Raw genomic sequence first — 18,205 nt, 5'->3', positions numbered from 1 at the left:
TATACGCAGTTCTCCTATCACTACAAATTCTTTTAATTTTTGTGCTAAATTGATCTTCAATTTCATTCACAAAATTCTTCACATTTATTTGTCATTAGGTATACAATAATATAATAAAAAAACATCAATAAAAATAATAAAATAAAGCACTTATTTACATGACAAACAATAAAATCACATAATAAAAATAAATAAATAGAAACATTTTATTTATTTCAACATTTAACTTAAATATATTAGAGTTTTCTCTATTAACACACAAATACATATAATTTTTAAAAAGTGCAAGTGAAGAATATTTTTTCAATTCATCTCCGTATTGGAATTTTTACATGTTCAAACAATTATAAAATCAAAATCAACAAATTTATGATACTTGATTACCCTTTCCAAGATAATCAACAATTCTATTTGAAATACAATAAGCAGTTGATTGAATAGTAATCATAGGATTAACGCCAACAGCACTAGGAAGCAAACTTGCATCACAAACAAACAATCCTTCAGCTTCCCAACTCTCCCCATTTTCATCAACACCCCCTTCCTTTTCATTCACACCCATTCTACAACTTCCCATTTGATGAGCAGAAGTATATATATTCCAATTCTCACCTGGTGACAATGCTCCTTCCACAGGACAAACACTATCTACAAACTTTTCAATTTCCTTCTCACTAATATTCTCATCACAACACTTGATTCTCTGTCCATCACTTCTGTGTGTTCCTACTTCAACCGCTCCGGCCGCTATTAAGATCCTCACCGCTTGTTGTAAACCACTTCTCATATTCTCTTTGTCTGATGAATTCAGTTTGTAGCTTATTCTTCCTTCTCTTGTTACCTGTCCACTTGCTTTGTCTCTTATTATTGTTATTAAATGTGATGTTCTTGGATAGTTTAGCATTCTTTGTTTGAAATCATGGCCTGATTCCCATGGACATAGTGTTGCAAATGATGCTGGTCCTAGTAATGGTGTTTCGATTATCGCTCTTGTATATGAATTCGAATCATCACTTGATGATTTTACTTTGTGAACAGATGTGATTATTCCTCCTTCATAGACTTTACCTGTTACAAATCACATGATCAAAATATAGAAGCAGTTCTCCAAAACCCTGTAAAAACCAACTTGCTAAAAAATCACTAACTAAAATCTAATACTTTTTTTTTTATTTCTAATATTACCTTTGAGATTTGAATTTGATTCTGGAAAGTATCCCCATGTCATTAACACAGGGTGAAGATGAAGATTTCTACCAATATTTCTATTCTTTAGACCACTAGAAATCATCAATGGAGGTGTCATAAGTGCCCCACCTGCAGAAACTGTCACCCTAGCCTCAATCTCTAGCTTCATTGTGACTCTGCTGTTTAAAATTTTCGCCGACACTCCCAAACATTTCTTCTTTCTAATGCTTCCTTTCCTCTTATTACTTTCAAACAAAAACCTCTCAGCTTTGCATCCTGTTATTATCACTGCACCATTTTCAACAGCATCTACAAGCCATGTAACTTGAGTCCCTTGCTTTTCTCCTTTTCTACAACCATAGCCACAGGAACCGCAATAATGATTCCCGGACGAGTTTCTTGGAACATAATCAACTTCTAAGCCGAGATTTTGACACCCTTTTCTCAGTACTTGATTTTGAAACCCTTCTTGTGTACAATTTTCGTTCACGCCAATTCTTTGGCACACGGTTTCCATTGCAGATAGATACTCTAAGCTTTCAAAGAGCGGAAGTTTGTGTTCCTTTGACCATTCTTTCAACACTTCTTTTGGTGTTTTTATACAAGCTGACCAATTAACAGCTGAACCGCCACCAACGGTTGAACCTGCTAAAACAATCATTCTTGAATCAGCGGAAGCTAACATGCCTCCACATTCGTATTGTTGATCCATTGAAGGACCTTCGAGCGATGAATAATCTTTAGGAACGAAATAGTTTCCTTTCTCTAGAACAATGACTTTGTGGCCAGCTTTTGAAAGGACAGAAGCTGCTACTCCTCCTCCACAGCCAGAACCAACAATTACTGCATCACATTTGATTTTGAGGATGTTGTTTTTGGAATCAAATGTAACATTGAGACCTTTGTTAGATAGAGATTGTTGAAGAGTTGTGTCATGTTCATGCATGGTTTCTATAATTCCCTTTTCTAAAGGCCTCTTTTTGTCTGAGAGATTGCTCATTTCCTCATCAGATGATGATACCTCATATCCAATGGCTTTCCATGCTGGATTATCACCATTTTCATCAACCTGCAAATCTTCCACTTTAAGCTTACAACTTTCATAAAAGTTCGATTTTCATATACAGTAACATCACAATCATATCATATGTCTCAGTGCAACAAAAGTTGATTTTAAATGTATTGATTCTGCAAAATTGATTTTGACTAAAAGCGAGTAGAAAATTCGAGTCTAAAGATTAATTCCGGAATCAAAAACTTTATATTCTATCTTTACTTTAGAATAAACTATAAAGACATAATCAATTATACCCGAGAGAAGAAACCGAAGAGGCATAGGACTTTGATGTAAACAAATGCGAGTCTAATAGGAGTTAAGAACCTAAGCTTGAGACACCTCTGCACAATCTTTTCTCTTTGATCCAAAGACAAGCTTGAGAAATTGTTGATAAATGGCCATTTCTTACTAAGACAGAGAAAACCACAAATCAAAAAAGTCCCCAACCTCGTCGATAGAAGCCATAGAATCACTCTAATCAATATCACCGCTTCTGTTAAACCTCTCTTTACCAAGGCCTCAGCAACCTATTGCATTCAAAATTCAGAATCACAGTGTTATAACTTATAATATATATGAATTCATCAATTCGATCATTCAACAATGAAGACAAATCAAGAAACTATACCTCGTGAGGCAATGGATACCGAGAAGCAGAAAGGTTGAAAAATGACTTCACATCGTTGCTCGACTCATCATCATCCACTGGTAAGGAAGGAAACACGGCTTCACATATACTTGTGAGTGAATCCATCTCAGCTACAGAAAAACCATGTTTGTATTTGTTATTATCTCTAACACCTCTCAACAATGGATGACACTCTCTTTTCATTTTTCTTTCTCTGTGTTGTGATCACTGATGATGAATGATGAATGACGAATGATGATCAACAGCACCTTATATAAGAATTTATTGATACAAATATGAGAAGAATTAATATTAATATGTGGTATATATGATTTTTATAGTATTATATATTTTTGTTAAGAAATAAATTACCTTGAACGTATCTAATTATTTATGTGAAATAAATGTGGGAGGATGGAAGCTGAGGAAAATGAAAGAAAGGGATATGCAATTAACTACAAATTGAGTCTGTTTGGTATATTATTACTCCATTTTTGTACTTTTTGGCTGTGGTTTTAAAGTTTTTTAAAACCAATAAAATTTTCTATATATGGAATTATTTGTTTTTTTTATTATACAATAAACATTTATTTATGGAACGAACCATTTTATATTGATTCAATTTTATGGAATTATTTTATTATTTAGAAGGTGGATATTCCATTACGAATTAACTATCTAGGCTTTCTTAATTATACCTTCCACCATAGGAAATACGTAACATGGAGGCAGGTTTTAACAAATAACTAACTCTGTGCGACTGCCCTACCTAAACACCATAGGTGTTTGTGGCTATATCCAATTTAAGAAAAATTTGAATTAAACAATTAATAAATAAAATCAAAATGTCAAAAACTGAAAATTGTTTCTGTTTATTGAGCTAGATGAGTTTTTGAATTTAATCCTATGAATATTTAATGAGATGTTTGTGCAATTACTAATTTAGTTGGATTAAAATATCATTCATTTTTGGTTGCAAGTTTAATTTATTTTATGTGTTAATTGTTAATAATAGGCTTAAATATGTATTTTAGGACTCTAAATTATACAAGTCAAGGTGTCTATAGAAAGTCAGCCAATCTATTGCAATCTCTAGGTGTTTCCAAGTGGAAGAAGGACCACCAGTGTAGTTCGGTTGGGGGGTCAGTTCTGTCATCAAGTGATTACAGCCCCCTCCCGATCGTAGTTGCGGGGGATCGAGCCGTGGTCCTCCCTACCAAGTTCAGCGCTAATCACCACTAAACCAACTAACGATTGATTATAGTCAAATTATTAATAGATTGATGAAATATTTTCACTTATAGCTATTAAAGTATTCACGCTATCGCATGAATTATCAATGTATCAAAGATATCTTATCAATACAGACCACCAATCCAATAATTAATATATAGATACAATTTGAGTCTTCAAAATCAACTCATAGAACTTGTAAAACAGATACCATCAAAGATTTTTTTTTTGAAGAAGTTGATTTCAGAGTGAGATTTACATGTGTGCGTGTGTGTGATTTAGTCGCAAAAGTTTAGGTCTTGAGGGTGTTCTCCCCTCAAGGTCTCGTGTTCAAATACTGATATAAAACAAACATAGTCAACATTCATTATAAATAGTGTAAAAAATGCTAAGGTAGAGAAATATAAAAAAATATAATTTGTAAACCATGATGCATGACAAATAACATGCATTATACATTATCATTTATCACCATACATATATCATCACCGTGTATAATATCCTTCGCCATTCATAATCATAATTCAAAGATACGACAATCAACAATTAACGTAGAGAAATATAAAACAAACATAGTTTGTAAACAATGATGCATGACAAATAACATGCATTATGCATTATCACCATACATATATCATCACCGTATGTAATATCATTCACCATTCATAACCATAATTCAAAGATAGGACAATCAACAATCAACGTCAAGAACAACAAATCATCGATTGCATAATCATAGACATTCAATCATGTTAATTCATTATAATAACATCAATATTTCATTATGATAACTCAATGGTTCGCTAATCGATCATATAAACCATCATAAACATCCCTATAATACACCTGAATATCACTAAATTACTTCACCAAGCACTACCATGATGTAGATCTGAGCGTTAGCTTTCTAATACTTTAAACGGAGTATCATTTGGACTTACAGATCAAAAGTTATGGTCAAAATCGTCGGATAATACGACAAGGGTAAAACAATTTTTTTTCAAAAATAATATAGCGTCAATCGATTGACATCCAACCTGTTTCGTTACCGCCAATTCAAAAATCTCATTTAGACTGCATTCAATCGATTGCACTGGAATTGCAATTGATTGTACTGACTCTAAAATTTAAAAACTCTAGTTTTCAGCATGTTAATCTTCTACCTTCCATGCCCTAAATTAGTCACAATTTCATTGATCAAAATTCAACAAATTCACATTCTATCATGACTAACGAATCAATTATTCACTAATTAGCACAAATCCATTTATTTCATCATGAATTAGTCAATCATATTCATACCTTAAAACATCCAATTTTAACACAATTCATCATACAATCATAGATTTATAAGAAAACACAACAATCATCATTCAATCATCATAAAGACATAACCCTCAGGAAAGTAATGACCTCTCTTTTCACCCCATCATGCAATACACACATAATGAAAGTCCTTTCTCCCCCTTACCTAATTTCCAGCAAAAGCATATTTGATTCCTAGAGCTCTTCCTCAACCTCAAGCCCTTGTTATCCCTCTTTATTTGCTCCAACTCTCAAAGATACGTTCTGACACTCTCTGGTTCTCCAAATCCGTTATTTTATTCCAAAACTAATTACTTCTAATTAGGATTCCGAATTTACCTCCAACTTATCTTTATATTCAACATAATACCCTTACTCCTCTTACTAACTCTAATTTTCTCTTATTTAATAGTAATTCTCATTATTTTCTATTATTTAAAATAGACTAATTATCTAATTATTAAATTAAATAATTAAGCTCTATTCTACTAATTTTCTTTATTTCCTATTTATCTTAATATTTATTCTAATAACGCTCTGTTTGGTACGACATCTTTTCGAGCTTATAGCTTATGTCTTATGTCTTATGTCTTTATGTCTTATAAGCTCATATGATAATTTAGACCCGTTTGGTAACGGTCTTTTCATCACGAGCTTATAGCTTATTTTACTAGCTTATAACTTATTTTTTAGACGTTATTTCAAATAGCGTTTTAGCTTATGTCTTATAGCTTATTATTTTTTCTTCGTTTTTTATCCTTATTATTTTAATTAAAATCCATTTTTAACCCTTATAATTTATTTTAATTCAAAATAAAATAATTATATATTAAATATCTTTTATGCCATTTTACATTTATAAGTTAATTAAACCGCTAATTTTACCAAACACTTCAGTTAGCTTATAAGCTATCAGTCTCAATCATCCGCTATAAGCTATAAGCCATCAGTCATCAGTCATGAGCTATAAACTATCAGGTAGCTTATCAGTCAACCGCTAATTTTACCAAACAGACCTTAAATCAATTTTCTACAAAATTCTATTATTTCTCTTATTTTTCTACAAACATCTTACTTTTTCACTAAATCTCACCGTTTTATTTTATTCTATTGATTTTAAATATTACTCTTTTATTTTAGTTATTTAAAATCAACTAAAATGTAAATAATGTCTACATTATATATACTCCCACCAACACCCACAAATAACACATAATATATGTATGTATGTTCACCCATTATATGAATAAAAATATATAAGACACTTAATAATTAAAATAAAACGCAACTAAATTCAATTAAATAAATTAATTGAATTTGGGATGTTACAACTCTCTCACTTAAGAAAATTTGGGCCTAAAAAATTACTTGAGAAAAATAGAGTCGGATACGATTCTCTCATTTGTTCATCCTTATGCTTCCAAGTCATGCTCCCACCACCTGGTTCTCCCTACACTACCTTCACCCAGATAATCTACCTACCACACAACTACTTCACTTCTCGATTCTCCCTCAGTATAAGTGATGTCTCCACAGTTAAATTATCTCTCGCATGCATATCATATTTTAGAGTATATTTGGTATATTACTATTATTATTATTATTATTATTGTTATTATTATTATTATTATTATTATTATTATTATTCATTTTTGTACCTTTTGGCTGTGGTTTAAAACTAATAAATTTTATTATTTATGGAATTATTTGTCCTTTTTTCTTTTTATAATACAAGAAGTATGTATTATTATTTTGTATGGTTTTCTCCCTTTAAAAATTACAATATTTATATTGAATTCATAAAATAAATGAAAATAGAAAGTATTTAGAAGGTGGATGTTCCATCCCAAATCAACTTTCTAGTTTCTAGGCTTTCTTAATTATACCATCCTTCAATTAGTAATTTGAAGGCAGGTTATACCAAATAACTAACTCTCTGCAATTAGGGATGTCAATGGGGCGGGGCGGGGACGGGGGATACATTCCCATCATAATCCCCGCCCTCAAATTTATTCCCCATCTCCGTTTCGGGGGAATTTTCTTTCCCATCCCGTCTCCGCGGATCCCCGCGGGTCCCCATGGATCTCCAAGGTTCATGGGGAGATCCATAAACATAATTTTTTTATTTATTATTTTAAATTAAATTAATAGTAAAAGCTTTAAAAACTAACCACAAAAAATTTAAAAATTATTCCTTTATGATAAATATATTGCTTTAACAATATTTAATATATAATATTGAGTGTCATGACCACACAAATTTCAAACTAAAAAAATATTGAAATAATAATTTAGATCCCCACTCTTTTACTAACAATACATATATAATTTTTAAATTTGTGTATAAGATTAATTATATGAAATGAAAAATAAACTTACATAATAAATTAAAATTATACATAAATTAAGGGCATTATGCTATTTTAGGCGTGGCGGGAACTCTATGGGGGCGGCGGATATTTACGCGGGGAGACTTTGTTCCCCATCCTCGTCGTCGTGGGAAGAAAATTCTCCGTCTTTGGGGCCCCAAACGGGAAATCCCCACGAAGATCCCCACTAACGGAGACAAGTTAACATCCCTATCTGCAATTGCCCTACCAACAACATCCTAGGTGTTTTTGAATATATCCAATTTAAGGAAAATTTGTACTAAAAGATTATTAAATTAATCAAAAATAAAATGTCAAGCAACTAAAAATTAATTTTTGTTTATCGAGGTAGATGAACTTTTGAATTAAATCATATAGGTATATATTTTTATTTAATATTTTAAACAGTAAAATTAAATTTAATAAGTTGAACTTAACGAATTATTCGTGAATTTAAATTAAAAAAAAAAGCTGCATTAAATTCAAGTTAAATTTTAAATTCAGCAATTTCTTATCAAATTAAATGAGTTTAGACATCAAAGGCGGCCAATTCTTGACCTCGGCGTAGTATCTTTAATGTTGTACCTCCTTGTATTGAATCTTGTTTGTTGAATGAAATCCATTAAATTTGTTATTGTCAAAAAAAATAAAAAATGAGTTTAGACAAATACAATTCAACGCAACTCATTTTCAGTTATAATTACTATCATAAAGACTCTTATATATTTTTCCAATTTTTTTTGAGTTAAATTAATTTTTTTTATAATGAATCTGTAGTATTTGACTTTAAAATGCATTTGACATCGCAAAAACATGCAGTGTCTTACTAGAAATATCATTTATCAAAGGATACGTGATTATATAACAATTAATTTTTAAAAATACAAACAAATCCATAACAAGAATTGCATATATCAATATAATCACACTACTAGAAATACACGTATTACCTGCGGAATTTCCTGCGGAAAATATTCTGCAGGTATACCTGCGGAAATTCCTGGGACTTTCTTAAATAAAATAAATTTTCCTGCGGATTGAGAAATGGCAGAAAATTCTACAGGAATACCTGCGGATTTTGCTGCGACTTATATACTTCATATATAAAACGAAACTATAATGCAAAATCCGCAGGAAGGTTTCCTGCGAATTTTGCTGCGGAAATCTGTTTTACTAAAACCAAACTATTATACAAAATCCGCAGGTAATTCCGCAGGAAACTTTCCTGCGGATTTTGCTGCAAATTTAACTATTTCTTAAAATAATAGTAATTTTTGTCTAAATTTTTTTAAAAAACTAATCATTGTATTTAATGGTTAATTGTTTAATATTATTATTTTAATTAATATTTTAATGTGAATTGTGTTATTTTTAAATTTTCATCTTAATTTTTTAATGAAATAAAAGGTATAAAAAATTTGAAAAATAAAATTAATAAAAGATATAAAAATTTTGAGAATGGTTATCAAAGATTTTTTTAAAATAATCAATTTTTTAAAAAAATACATAAGTAACTCATATTTAAAAATATTACCTCAATAATCATTTTTGGCCATTCTATATAGCGCCTCTTTTTTTAAAAAAAATTCAGTAACTGTTACTTACGGATTTACCTACGAATTTACCTGCAGATCCGATTTTAAAATATTTTACCACAAATAATTGATTTTTGTTAAAAGTAGGTGGTGCCATATGGAATGGTGACTACATGAAAAATACCCACAAACATGGTTAACGATTTCTCAATGCATCCATAGATCTTTTATACACCATGCAAAATTTCATTTATGCACCCCAACTTTCGTAGATGCATTTTTGAAAACACCCTTTTTAAAAAAAATCTTTGTGGGTATCAATTAAAAAATTAAATATATTTTGATTAAAAATGGATGGTGCACTAACACTAACACTGTCAATTATTTTTACACTGTCAATTAATGACAACTATATATAACTTTGATTAATTTAAAGTTATATTTAAAATTGAATGAGTAATTGTTGAGTAATGTTTAAACTCAAATTTAGAATTATAATTATAATTGAATGAATGATTATCGAATAATGTTTATAAAAATAGTTATAAAATATGATTTTATTTTGTTTTCTGATTTTATGAATTAACTAAAATCTTTTTAAAATAAATGATAATTTTTTACTTAAACCGTGAAACTAAAATAACTCCCTACATTAGTAAGAATAAAATAAAAGGTAAATTAGTAAAAATAAATTAAAAGTAAAATCTAGTAAAGGGGAAAAAGGGTTTTCGTTCTCAATTTCTCACGATCGTTCCAGTTCCACGACCATGGTTCCCATTAGCGCTTCAATCCAATCTCCTTCTGCGCCATCATTTCGCGTTCAATCCATGCATCAATGCAGGTTTTAGATCACATTCCACTCTTCAAGTATCTCTTGGCTTCAGTATCTCCACCCAGATTTCAACGATGTTCAAATCAAATCTAACACAACTTGTCCTCGCAAACATCTTACTAGTTGAGCTTCATTTTTCGGTGCTAAATCGATAAATTGTTTGTTGATTTTGTTTATTTTCTCAACTCGCTGAATCTGTGATGTGTTTGTTGTTTTTCCAATTCTAGGTTTTTTTTTGTGATTTGTGTTGCTGCTGTGGTGGTTGAAAAGCATGTGGAAATTGACAAGTTTTTTCAGTTCTAGGTAAGGCAAAATAATGTTGTTTTCAGCTGATTATCTTATGTATTGTTCAATGGTTTCATTCTCAATTTCAACTTATGCTTTCCCGCTTTGAACAAATTCAGTTTTCCGAAGCACTAACTTCAAATGATAGTGTATTCATGCTTCGGTTTCAACTGCGATTGGGGATGCATTTGTCTGTATCTTACAACAATATAAGGGTTTATAGGCTGCAATCGTGAGAATTGGTCTAATAGAGATGTTAGTGTTTTCAAAGTTGTTTCAATTTGTTAAAGAAAAATGAATTATAATGGTAGTCCATCAATCTCATACCAATTACAATGGGAGTCCGACTAGCAATGCGTCTCGTTCTTCGAGTGGTTCGCTTTAATCGATTAGTTTTAGAATGGAAGTTTTTTATTATTTGTGTGAGTGCTTAGTAAATTTGGATGGTATATTGATGGAAAATTTGTTTAGAAAACCAATAGATTATTGTACTTGATTCAGAATTGCTTATTTAGAAATAGTTTAGGGTTTATGTTGATTTAGTTTTCGATGGGAACTTACTTAGAATTGTTGTGTAATTGGTAAAAGAAAATAAGAAACTTGCCAAGATTAAGGAAGAACAAGGGCTCATATGAAAGTACAAAAGCAAAGAATATAGAACGTATAGGAAACAAATAAATTCACTCTTTATTTATACTTATTCATCCATCTTATTTGTTTTTTTTTTGTTTGTTTCAATCCACGTGTCATTTTCATCACATCTTAGTTACATTTCATTTTAATTGCATGTGTTTCATATATTAGTTATATACTTGTTGCATATAAATGATATATATATATATATATATATATATATATATAGGGTTTGAACAGACTGTATAAATGATATAGGTTGTATTTGAACCTCGTAGTTCAGACTGTATATAATGACAACTACTATACCATCATGAACTTGTTAAGAGCTATGAGGTGAGGTGAAATTCTGATTGTATACTTTTTTATGTTTATGTTTTCATAGTGGTCGGTATTCTGATCAAAGGAGGTCTCCCCCACGTTATTCTCGCTATTCCTGATCTCCACCTCGTCATAGAACCCACTCTCTATCTCTAAGAGAGACTATAGTGTCTGAACTACTGGCTGTGCAAAGTGAGCTTTCCAAGGCAAAGCAGGGCTCTTAGTCTTACCTATTGAGATTATATGTTGATGGGTATGATGTTGGCTATTTTCTATATTGTGGAATTTCCATATCTATTTATTACTTTCCGTTGAATAATTTTGACCCTTTGGTCTCCAAATAAATAGATATAGAAACAAGATCATATAACAGGGTTGAGGCCTTTTCTGTTCATACCTTAAGTTTATGAACTACAGTCTCACTTATGACAAACTGATGTAGTGATTCTGTCTCCTTTGGTTTATTGCAACAGATTTGCTGCAAGTCCAGATCATTGGAGGTCAAAGCAAGTATCAAAAGAATCTACTTATAAAGATTTTTATGCTATGTTTAGCTTCGGCAATACCAGATCAGCCAAAAATGATGGTTTTCTTGCCGACACTTCAAATAATAAATCTAATCCAAATAATGTGAAGGAAATGAGAAATTGACCAATCACTTGGTTCTTCATCATTTCTGAGCATAGATAGCTTGAACAGAAACCCAAAAAAAGCAAAGAAAAACAAGAAAGATGCCGAGATTGATGGAAATGAAGACGACTCTAGTAGGAAAAAGAAAAAGTCTAAGAAGGAAAAGGTTGAGAGTGGATATGATAATGCTGCTACTGAGGTAGACAGGAAAACTACAAAGAAAACGGAGTCAAGTTAAATATCTCCCATACTTCTAAGTTTTTTATCCTTATAGGTATCCCAAAATTTAACCTTATAGGTATCCTTATTGTCACAACTCAATTATTTGCTTATGGGTTGGTTGGTGCATTGGATTAAGGAATAGCCTGTTCTGTTGATTGAATCTTTTCTGCCTATTGAGTTTACTGATTAAACAGTTTACCTTTAGTGGTCATGGCCCATATAATTCTCAGAAATAGTTTTGATTCTCACTGTTTAGGCTTGTTGTTCTATTGAGTGTATTATATTCAGTTGTGAAATTTACATTTGTTTGCAATTTAATCAGGTTGTGGATGCAGTGCAAGCTGTTAAGATGACCAATGCTCGCGGTGAAATTAGATATCCAATCAAGGTTGGTATTAGATTTTGTCTGATATCTTTTCTTGGCGTTGTGAAATGCACCGGATCTCCAGCCACAACAGATGGTCGTACGAAATCCTCCGTATCCACCATCGTGAATCCTCTATGTACGAAACCGATAGTAAGTAGTTGTTTGTGATTCTAGCTTCATTCCCATGGCAACTGAGCTTAGAGAAAACCATGCTTAATAAACCATTCAATTTTCTAATTTTACTTTCTTTTCAAACTAGGATCTTGGTGGATCTCTAAGTAGAGATGCAATTACAGGAAGAGGAGTCCTCTTTGCAACCGGCTGGTTCAAGTATTGCGTACAAGGTGTTTGATAAATGTTTACACCGGCTGGTTCAGGTTTTGCTTCTATTGTTATTGGAAGCGTTGCTAGGAACTTAGTTATTGATAAAATGGTTTTTATTGCTTTAAGATGATTGTTGTTGTTAGTGCCAATGCATTGTAATCTTCAGGTAATGAATTATATGATTATGTATTTTATCTTTTTTAAATTCAGCTATTGTATATTGATGTTATCACATGTAATAATGATTAATCGTTCTGTTCTGATTTACAGGATAAATGGTCATCTGCTTATGATGTAAGAACGATTCTTCTATCTATTCAAAGCCTGCTAGGAGGTAACTTTGAAGGCTGAATTAGTTCTAAGAGAAGCTATTATTTTATTTAATCTCTGTCTTCCCTGTTTGTTCAATATTTGTTTATTCTTCTATATTTTAGAGCCAAACATTAGATCTTCGCTGAATCCACAAGCAGCGCTACTTTGGAGCAATCTTGAAGGTATATAAGCATCTTAATGTTTTGCAGATGATTTGGATAGTATATCTTTTGATCTTTTAAGTAATTTTGTTATGTTTTTGTTTTTACTTCTACAGAACACAGGAAGATGGTGGAGAAGTTGTACAAATCCCCTGTGGCTTAATTTAGATCTCAGAGTTCTCATGGATTTTATTTCTCTATGCCTGGCATGGTCAAGTTTGGAAAAGAGAAGTTGTTCAAAAACTGTTGCAAAGGTGATATTGCAAAACCTTTTGTTCTTATTAACTGCATCTATTATGTTACTGCCAGTGGACCATATATCCATTAGCTTGCAACCTAAATAAATCACCCATTTTGAGTGTGTATTTTAATATTCTTGAAGAAGCAAGCAGAACAAAAATAACTATTACGACCTAGTGTGAGATTAAAGCGTGATTTTGTTGGAATTCTGGCTGCATTCAAATTCAAAGGTCCCCCTCATCAGTTTCTTATTGTAGCCAATACACATATTTATTGGTAATGAAGTGACTTCCAAGTTTGTTCTTTCTCATCTGTTGACTTGAAATGAATTTTTTACTCAATGTGCATATGGGTTTTGCGTAACTTTAACTGTAGAATTTATAACTGTAGAATTTATAAATTAAATACAAATGAAGCATATGTTGAAAGGGAATAAAGTATGTAAGAATTTAACACTAAAATGCCAGCAATATAAGAATATAAGATGATCAAAACATTTTAAATAATAATTTTATTTTTATATAATATATAATTTATATTAATTTCGTAGCAGATTTTACAGTAACTTATTGTTCTACGAATTTGTCTTATTTAAATTCAAAACTATTTAAATTATAGTTTTATTTTTATATTATAGTTATCTTAATATATAATTTATAATGTTTCAAAAATTTATTAATTTTTTTTTTAATTAGAGATAGTAAGTACCTGCGGATTTACCTGCGGATTTTTCTTGCGGATTTACCTGCGGTTATTTCCTGCGGAATTAGCTGCGGAATTAGCTGCGGAACTTCCTGCCGAAAATATTACCCACGAAGGTTTTAGCTGGGGACACAAAATCGCAGGAAAAACCGCAGGAAACGTGTTTCCTGCGGAAATTTAGCTCAAATCCGCAGGTAAATCCGCAGGAAAACAGAGTATTTCTAGTAGTGTCAAATACAAATCTGTTATTTTTCGATATAAAAATCAATTTTAAAAAAAGATATATAAAAAATTATCGAATCAAGACGTGGACTATATCATTACTTTTAAGACATTTTACAGTTTAAATATATATATATATATATATATATATATATATATATATATATATATATATATATATATATATATATATATATATATATATATATATATATATATATATATATGAGGAGGCTTATATTTACTCCAAGAGTAAATTATTATAACTCACTCCAAATCTAGACCATTGATTCTTCTGAATCTAATGGTTAAAAATAATAAGCAATAGTTTTTTTTCTCCACATTTAATTACTTGTTATTTTTAACCACTAAATTGAAAACAATCAATGGTCTAGATTTGCACATCTTGACCATTAATTTTTTTTAATCTAATGATTAACAAAAATAAGGAATAGTTTTCTCTTTCTATATTTAATGACTTATTATTTTTAACCATTAGATTGAAAAGAATTAATGGTTAAGAAGTGGAGTAAGTTATTATAACTTACTCCTGGAGTCGATATAACCCTCCTTATATATATATATATATATATATATATATATATATATATATATATATATATATATATATATATATATATATATATATATATATATATATATATATATATATATATATAGGGGACGACTCAAGTGAGAACACTTGGTTATTATGAGAAATGACAACAATGAATTACGACCATATTAAATTTTGATTTGTTGATTTGTATATATATAAATTCATAAAATAAATAATCACCTCATGTAAAATATATATCCTAACCATATTTCTTTTAATACCAATAAAATAAAATATAAAGTATTTAGAAGGTGGGTGTTCAGTCTCGAATCAACTTTGTAGGCTTTCTTAATTATACCTTCCACCATAGGAAATTTACTTAACATGGAGGCAGGTTATACCAATTACCAAATAACTAAACTCTGTGCAACTACCCTACCTATACACCACAGGTGTTTGTAGATGTATCCAATTTAATGAAAATTCATACTAGAAAAATAATCAAAATAAAATGGAAGGTGTGTATTCGAATCTAACTTTGCAATAAGATATTCATGTCATTAAAAATTCAATTATCTTATGCAATTAAAAATTGTGTTAAATTCTCAATAATATGCTTAAGTATGTATTTAGAACTCTAAGTTATGCAAGTGGTGTCCATAGAAAGTCAGCAGATCTATTGCAGCCTCTAGGTGTACCCGAGTGGAAGAAGGACATTGTTGGGCAGGACTTTGTTGTGGGATACACATGGACAATGAAGGAGTTTGATAAGTTAGTCAAGTCATTATTATTATTATGGTTAATAGCATTTTTGTCCCCTGCCATATGACCTCTTTCTGGTTTATCTTCCTGTAAATTATTTTTTTTTGTAAATGTCCCGTGTCATTACAAGATTCTATCATTTTAGACCTTCGACAGATCTGGCACATGCCAAGTGCCTATGTGTCCAGCTGAGTGGCATTTTTTATTTTTCATTTATTTTAAATGCCACATAATTTAATTACACGCCACATCAGTATTCCATCAGCTGAGTGACACGAAAATGGAAGCTACCAGGAGCTCGTCAGTTGGCAATTCAATCGGTAGATCAATACCCAGATATGGATGCAACGAATCAATGAAGATGTTTGTCTCAAACACACACGAAAACCCTCGGAGGAAGTTCTGGAGATGCAAGAATCGTGGAAAGGTGATTTCTATTTCTTTGTTCTAAATAGAGTATAGTACCAATTCTGATCCATGTGAAATGTGCTTTGTAGAGTGATGCAGCATGCGGTTTGTTTCTTTGGGATGATGAAGTCATGGAAAATATTATGACAGGTGGAAAGAAAGAAGTTTTCAGAGGTGGAGAGTTGGTTATCAACAACAGTGAATTCACACTTGATCAAATGAAAGCTTTTGGATTACAGTTTGGGAAAGAGTTTGGAAAGGAGTTTTCCAAAGAATTTGGCCTAGAGGCATCTTCAAAGAAGGTTGAAAAGTTGAAAAAGTTGTTGAATGTTGAAAGGAAAAAAAAACTTCAGGTTGATGGTGGCCTTGGTAGCATCTTGGATGTTGTTGTTTGTTGTCTACAAGATGTGTTAACTATTGTGTACTTTGTTTGCAATGTAATGGTGTTTCTTTACCATGTTTCATTTGATTTTGGTGCAATGTAATGGTGTTTCTTTAACATGCATCATTTCAGTTGAATGGTGTAATGATTTTGGTGTAACTGAATGGATTTTAGCATGTATCATTTACTTTTGGTGCAATTTAATGGTGTTTCTAAACCATATCTTATAGCATTTCAAATTCATAATCATAACTTCATAAATAAAACTTCATAATCAAAAAAGCACCATAAGTGCATATGTCATAATTGTTACATATTCAAAACATAACCAAATACATAATAAAAAAAGCACTAATTGTTCATCTGTTATAGTTGCAACAAACATAATCTTAACATAGCCAATATAAATCAAATTGAGTTCCTAATTTTTTTAGATATCATTCCAAGACTTCATAGCCCTGAGACAAGTCCCTAGCTTTGGGTCTGAGCCAACTTCAGTATGCTCCTGAGTTAATGTACCATGTTCATCCTCTTGAATGACAAGAGGGTCATCATTACTTCCAGGTCCCTGTTGTGTCAAAGTTTTCAGAACCCTCAGCCTGCTACTTGATCTCTTTTGTCCAGTAAGAATCAATTTTTTCTTGACCTTGAGATTCTTCACCACCTTTGGGGCAGCAGTAGTGGGATTTTCTTGACCTTGGCCTTCAGTTGGCATCTCATCTTTCTCGACCACGTGTCCTTCTTCCTCCATTTAATCAGCATCATGTCCATCAACAGGGTCTGCAACCTCTTCATCAATAGGATCTGCAACCTCTTCATCAATATGGTCTGCAGCCTCAGCATCATTGTTTACTGCAGGTTTCTTCCTAGGAGCCTTCCTCTGAAAATGAAAACAGGTTAATAACAGGATTATTTCAAAAACATTACAACCTAAAATTCAAATGGAATGGAATGGAATGGCACCTTTCTTTTCAAGGCATCCGGATTTTGACTTGTAGCCTTACACTTTCTTGAGTTATGCCCAATTTTGTCACACTTTGTACACCTATATGTTACTCCAATCCTCCTCATTCTTGTACCTCCTTCACCAAGCTCCCTGAATCGAAGCTTCTTAGGCCTACCAGGTCCTTTCTTATACAATGGAGGAAGTAACTCATCTGCTTCAACTGGTGGCCACATATCCATCCCATTAATTGGGCTAACTGCTACCCAAGTGATCACTTTCATATTTGTCTTCTTCCATCTTTTCAGATTCCTTTTTCTTAATTTCCTTGGCTATTAATCCAGGTGCTCCAACTAGAATCTTATGCTTTTTCATGGTGTCATCTACTTTGAGGCATACCTCTTATACCTGCAGGACTTCCCAGCAACTTCAATTCGAGGTGAACAAATTTTGGGATTTTCTACTTCAAAACATTCAAAACCATCATCCACTGTAGTTGTTCTCTCATCTTCTGAGTCATCAAACCTAACATGTGCTGCTTCATCATCACTTTCAGCATCACTAGAATCCCTACCCAGACCCATC

The 18,205-nt window shown here is 31.5% G+C and overlaps 2 protein-coding genes across 7 annotated transcripts; one reads left to right on the top strand and one right to left on the bottom strand.

Annotated features, from left to right (window-relative positions):
* Nucleotides 1–240: 240 nt before the first annotated feature.
* Nucleotides 241–3,186, bottom strand: LOC131602407 (long-chain-alcohol oxidase FAO1-like). Its single transcript, XM_058874511.1, has 4 exons — nucleotides 2,874–3,186; nucleotides 2,500–2,772; nucleotides 1,186–2,257; nucleotides 241–1,068 (listed from the first exon to the last, which is right to left on the bottom strand). The coding sequence occupies exons 1-4, from the start codon at nucleotides 3,075–3,077 to the stop codon at nucleotides 368–370; spliced, it is 2,250 nt and encodes a 749-aa protein (XP_058730494.1). The 5' UTR covers nucleotides 3,078–3,186; the 3' UTR covers nucleotides 241–367.
* Nucleotides 3,187–10,036: 6,850 nt separating this feature from the next.
* LOC131602405 (ubiquitin-conjugating enzyme E2 20-like) lies at nucleotides 10,037–14,212 on the top strand. Of its 6 annotated transcripts, none has more exons than XR_009284076.1 (7): nucleotides 10,037–10,269; nucleotides 10,375–10,450; nucleotides 11,451–11,639; nucleotides 11,860–12,755; nucleotides 12,865–13,263; nucleotides 13,364–13,423; nucleotides 13,519–14,212. XR_009284076.1 is itself a non-coding variant. In XM_058874510.1 (7 exons), exons 4-7 carry the CDS (start codon nucleotides 12,890–12,892, stop codon nucleotides 13,563–13,565), a joined length of 264 nt encoding a protein of 87 aa, XP_058730493.1. In that variant the 5' UTR covers nucleotides 10,037–10,450; nucleotides 11,451–11,639; nucleotides 11,860–12,755; nucleotides 12,865–12,889; the 3' UTR covers nucleotides 13,566–14,212. The 6 variants fall into 6 exon arrangements, 1 of the variants encoding a protein (XP_058730493.1); XR_009284077.1 differs by having other exon boundaries at nucleotides 10,037–10,450; nucleotides 11,860–12,215; nucleotides 12,561–12,755; XR_009284079.1 differs by having other exon boundaries at nucleotides 10,037–10,450; nucleotides 11,860–12,290; nucleotides 12,561–12,626; nucleotides 13,200–13,263.
* Nucleotides 14,213–18,205: the final 3,993 nt, after the last annotated feature.

Source organism: Vicia villosa, linkage group LG5 (genome assembly GCF_029867415.1).
Source record: "Vicia villosa cultivar HV-30 ecotype Madison, WI linkage group LG5, Vvil1.0, whole genome shotgun sequence".
In the NCBI taxonomy this organism is placed as follows: domain Eukaryota; kingdom Viridiplantae; phylum Streptophyta; class Magnoliopsida; order Fabales; family Fabaceae; genus Vicia; species Vicia villosa.
The sequence above is the reverse complement of the archived record's forward strand: the minus strand, read 5'-3'. Positions and strand labels throughout refer to the sequence as shown.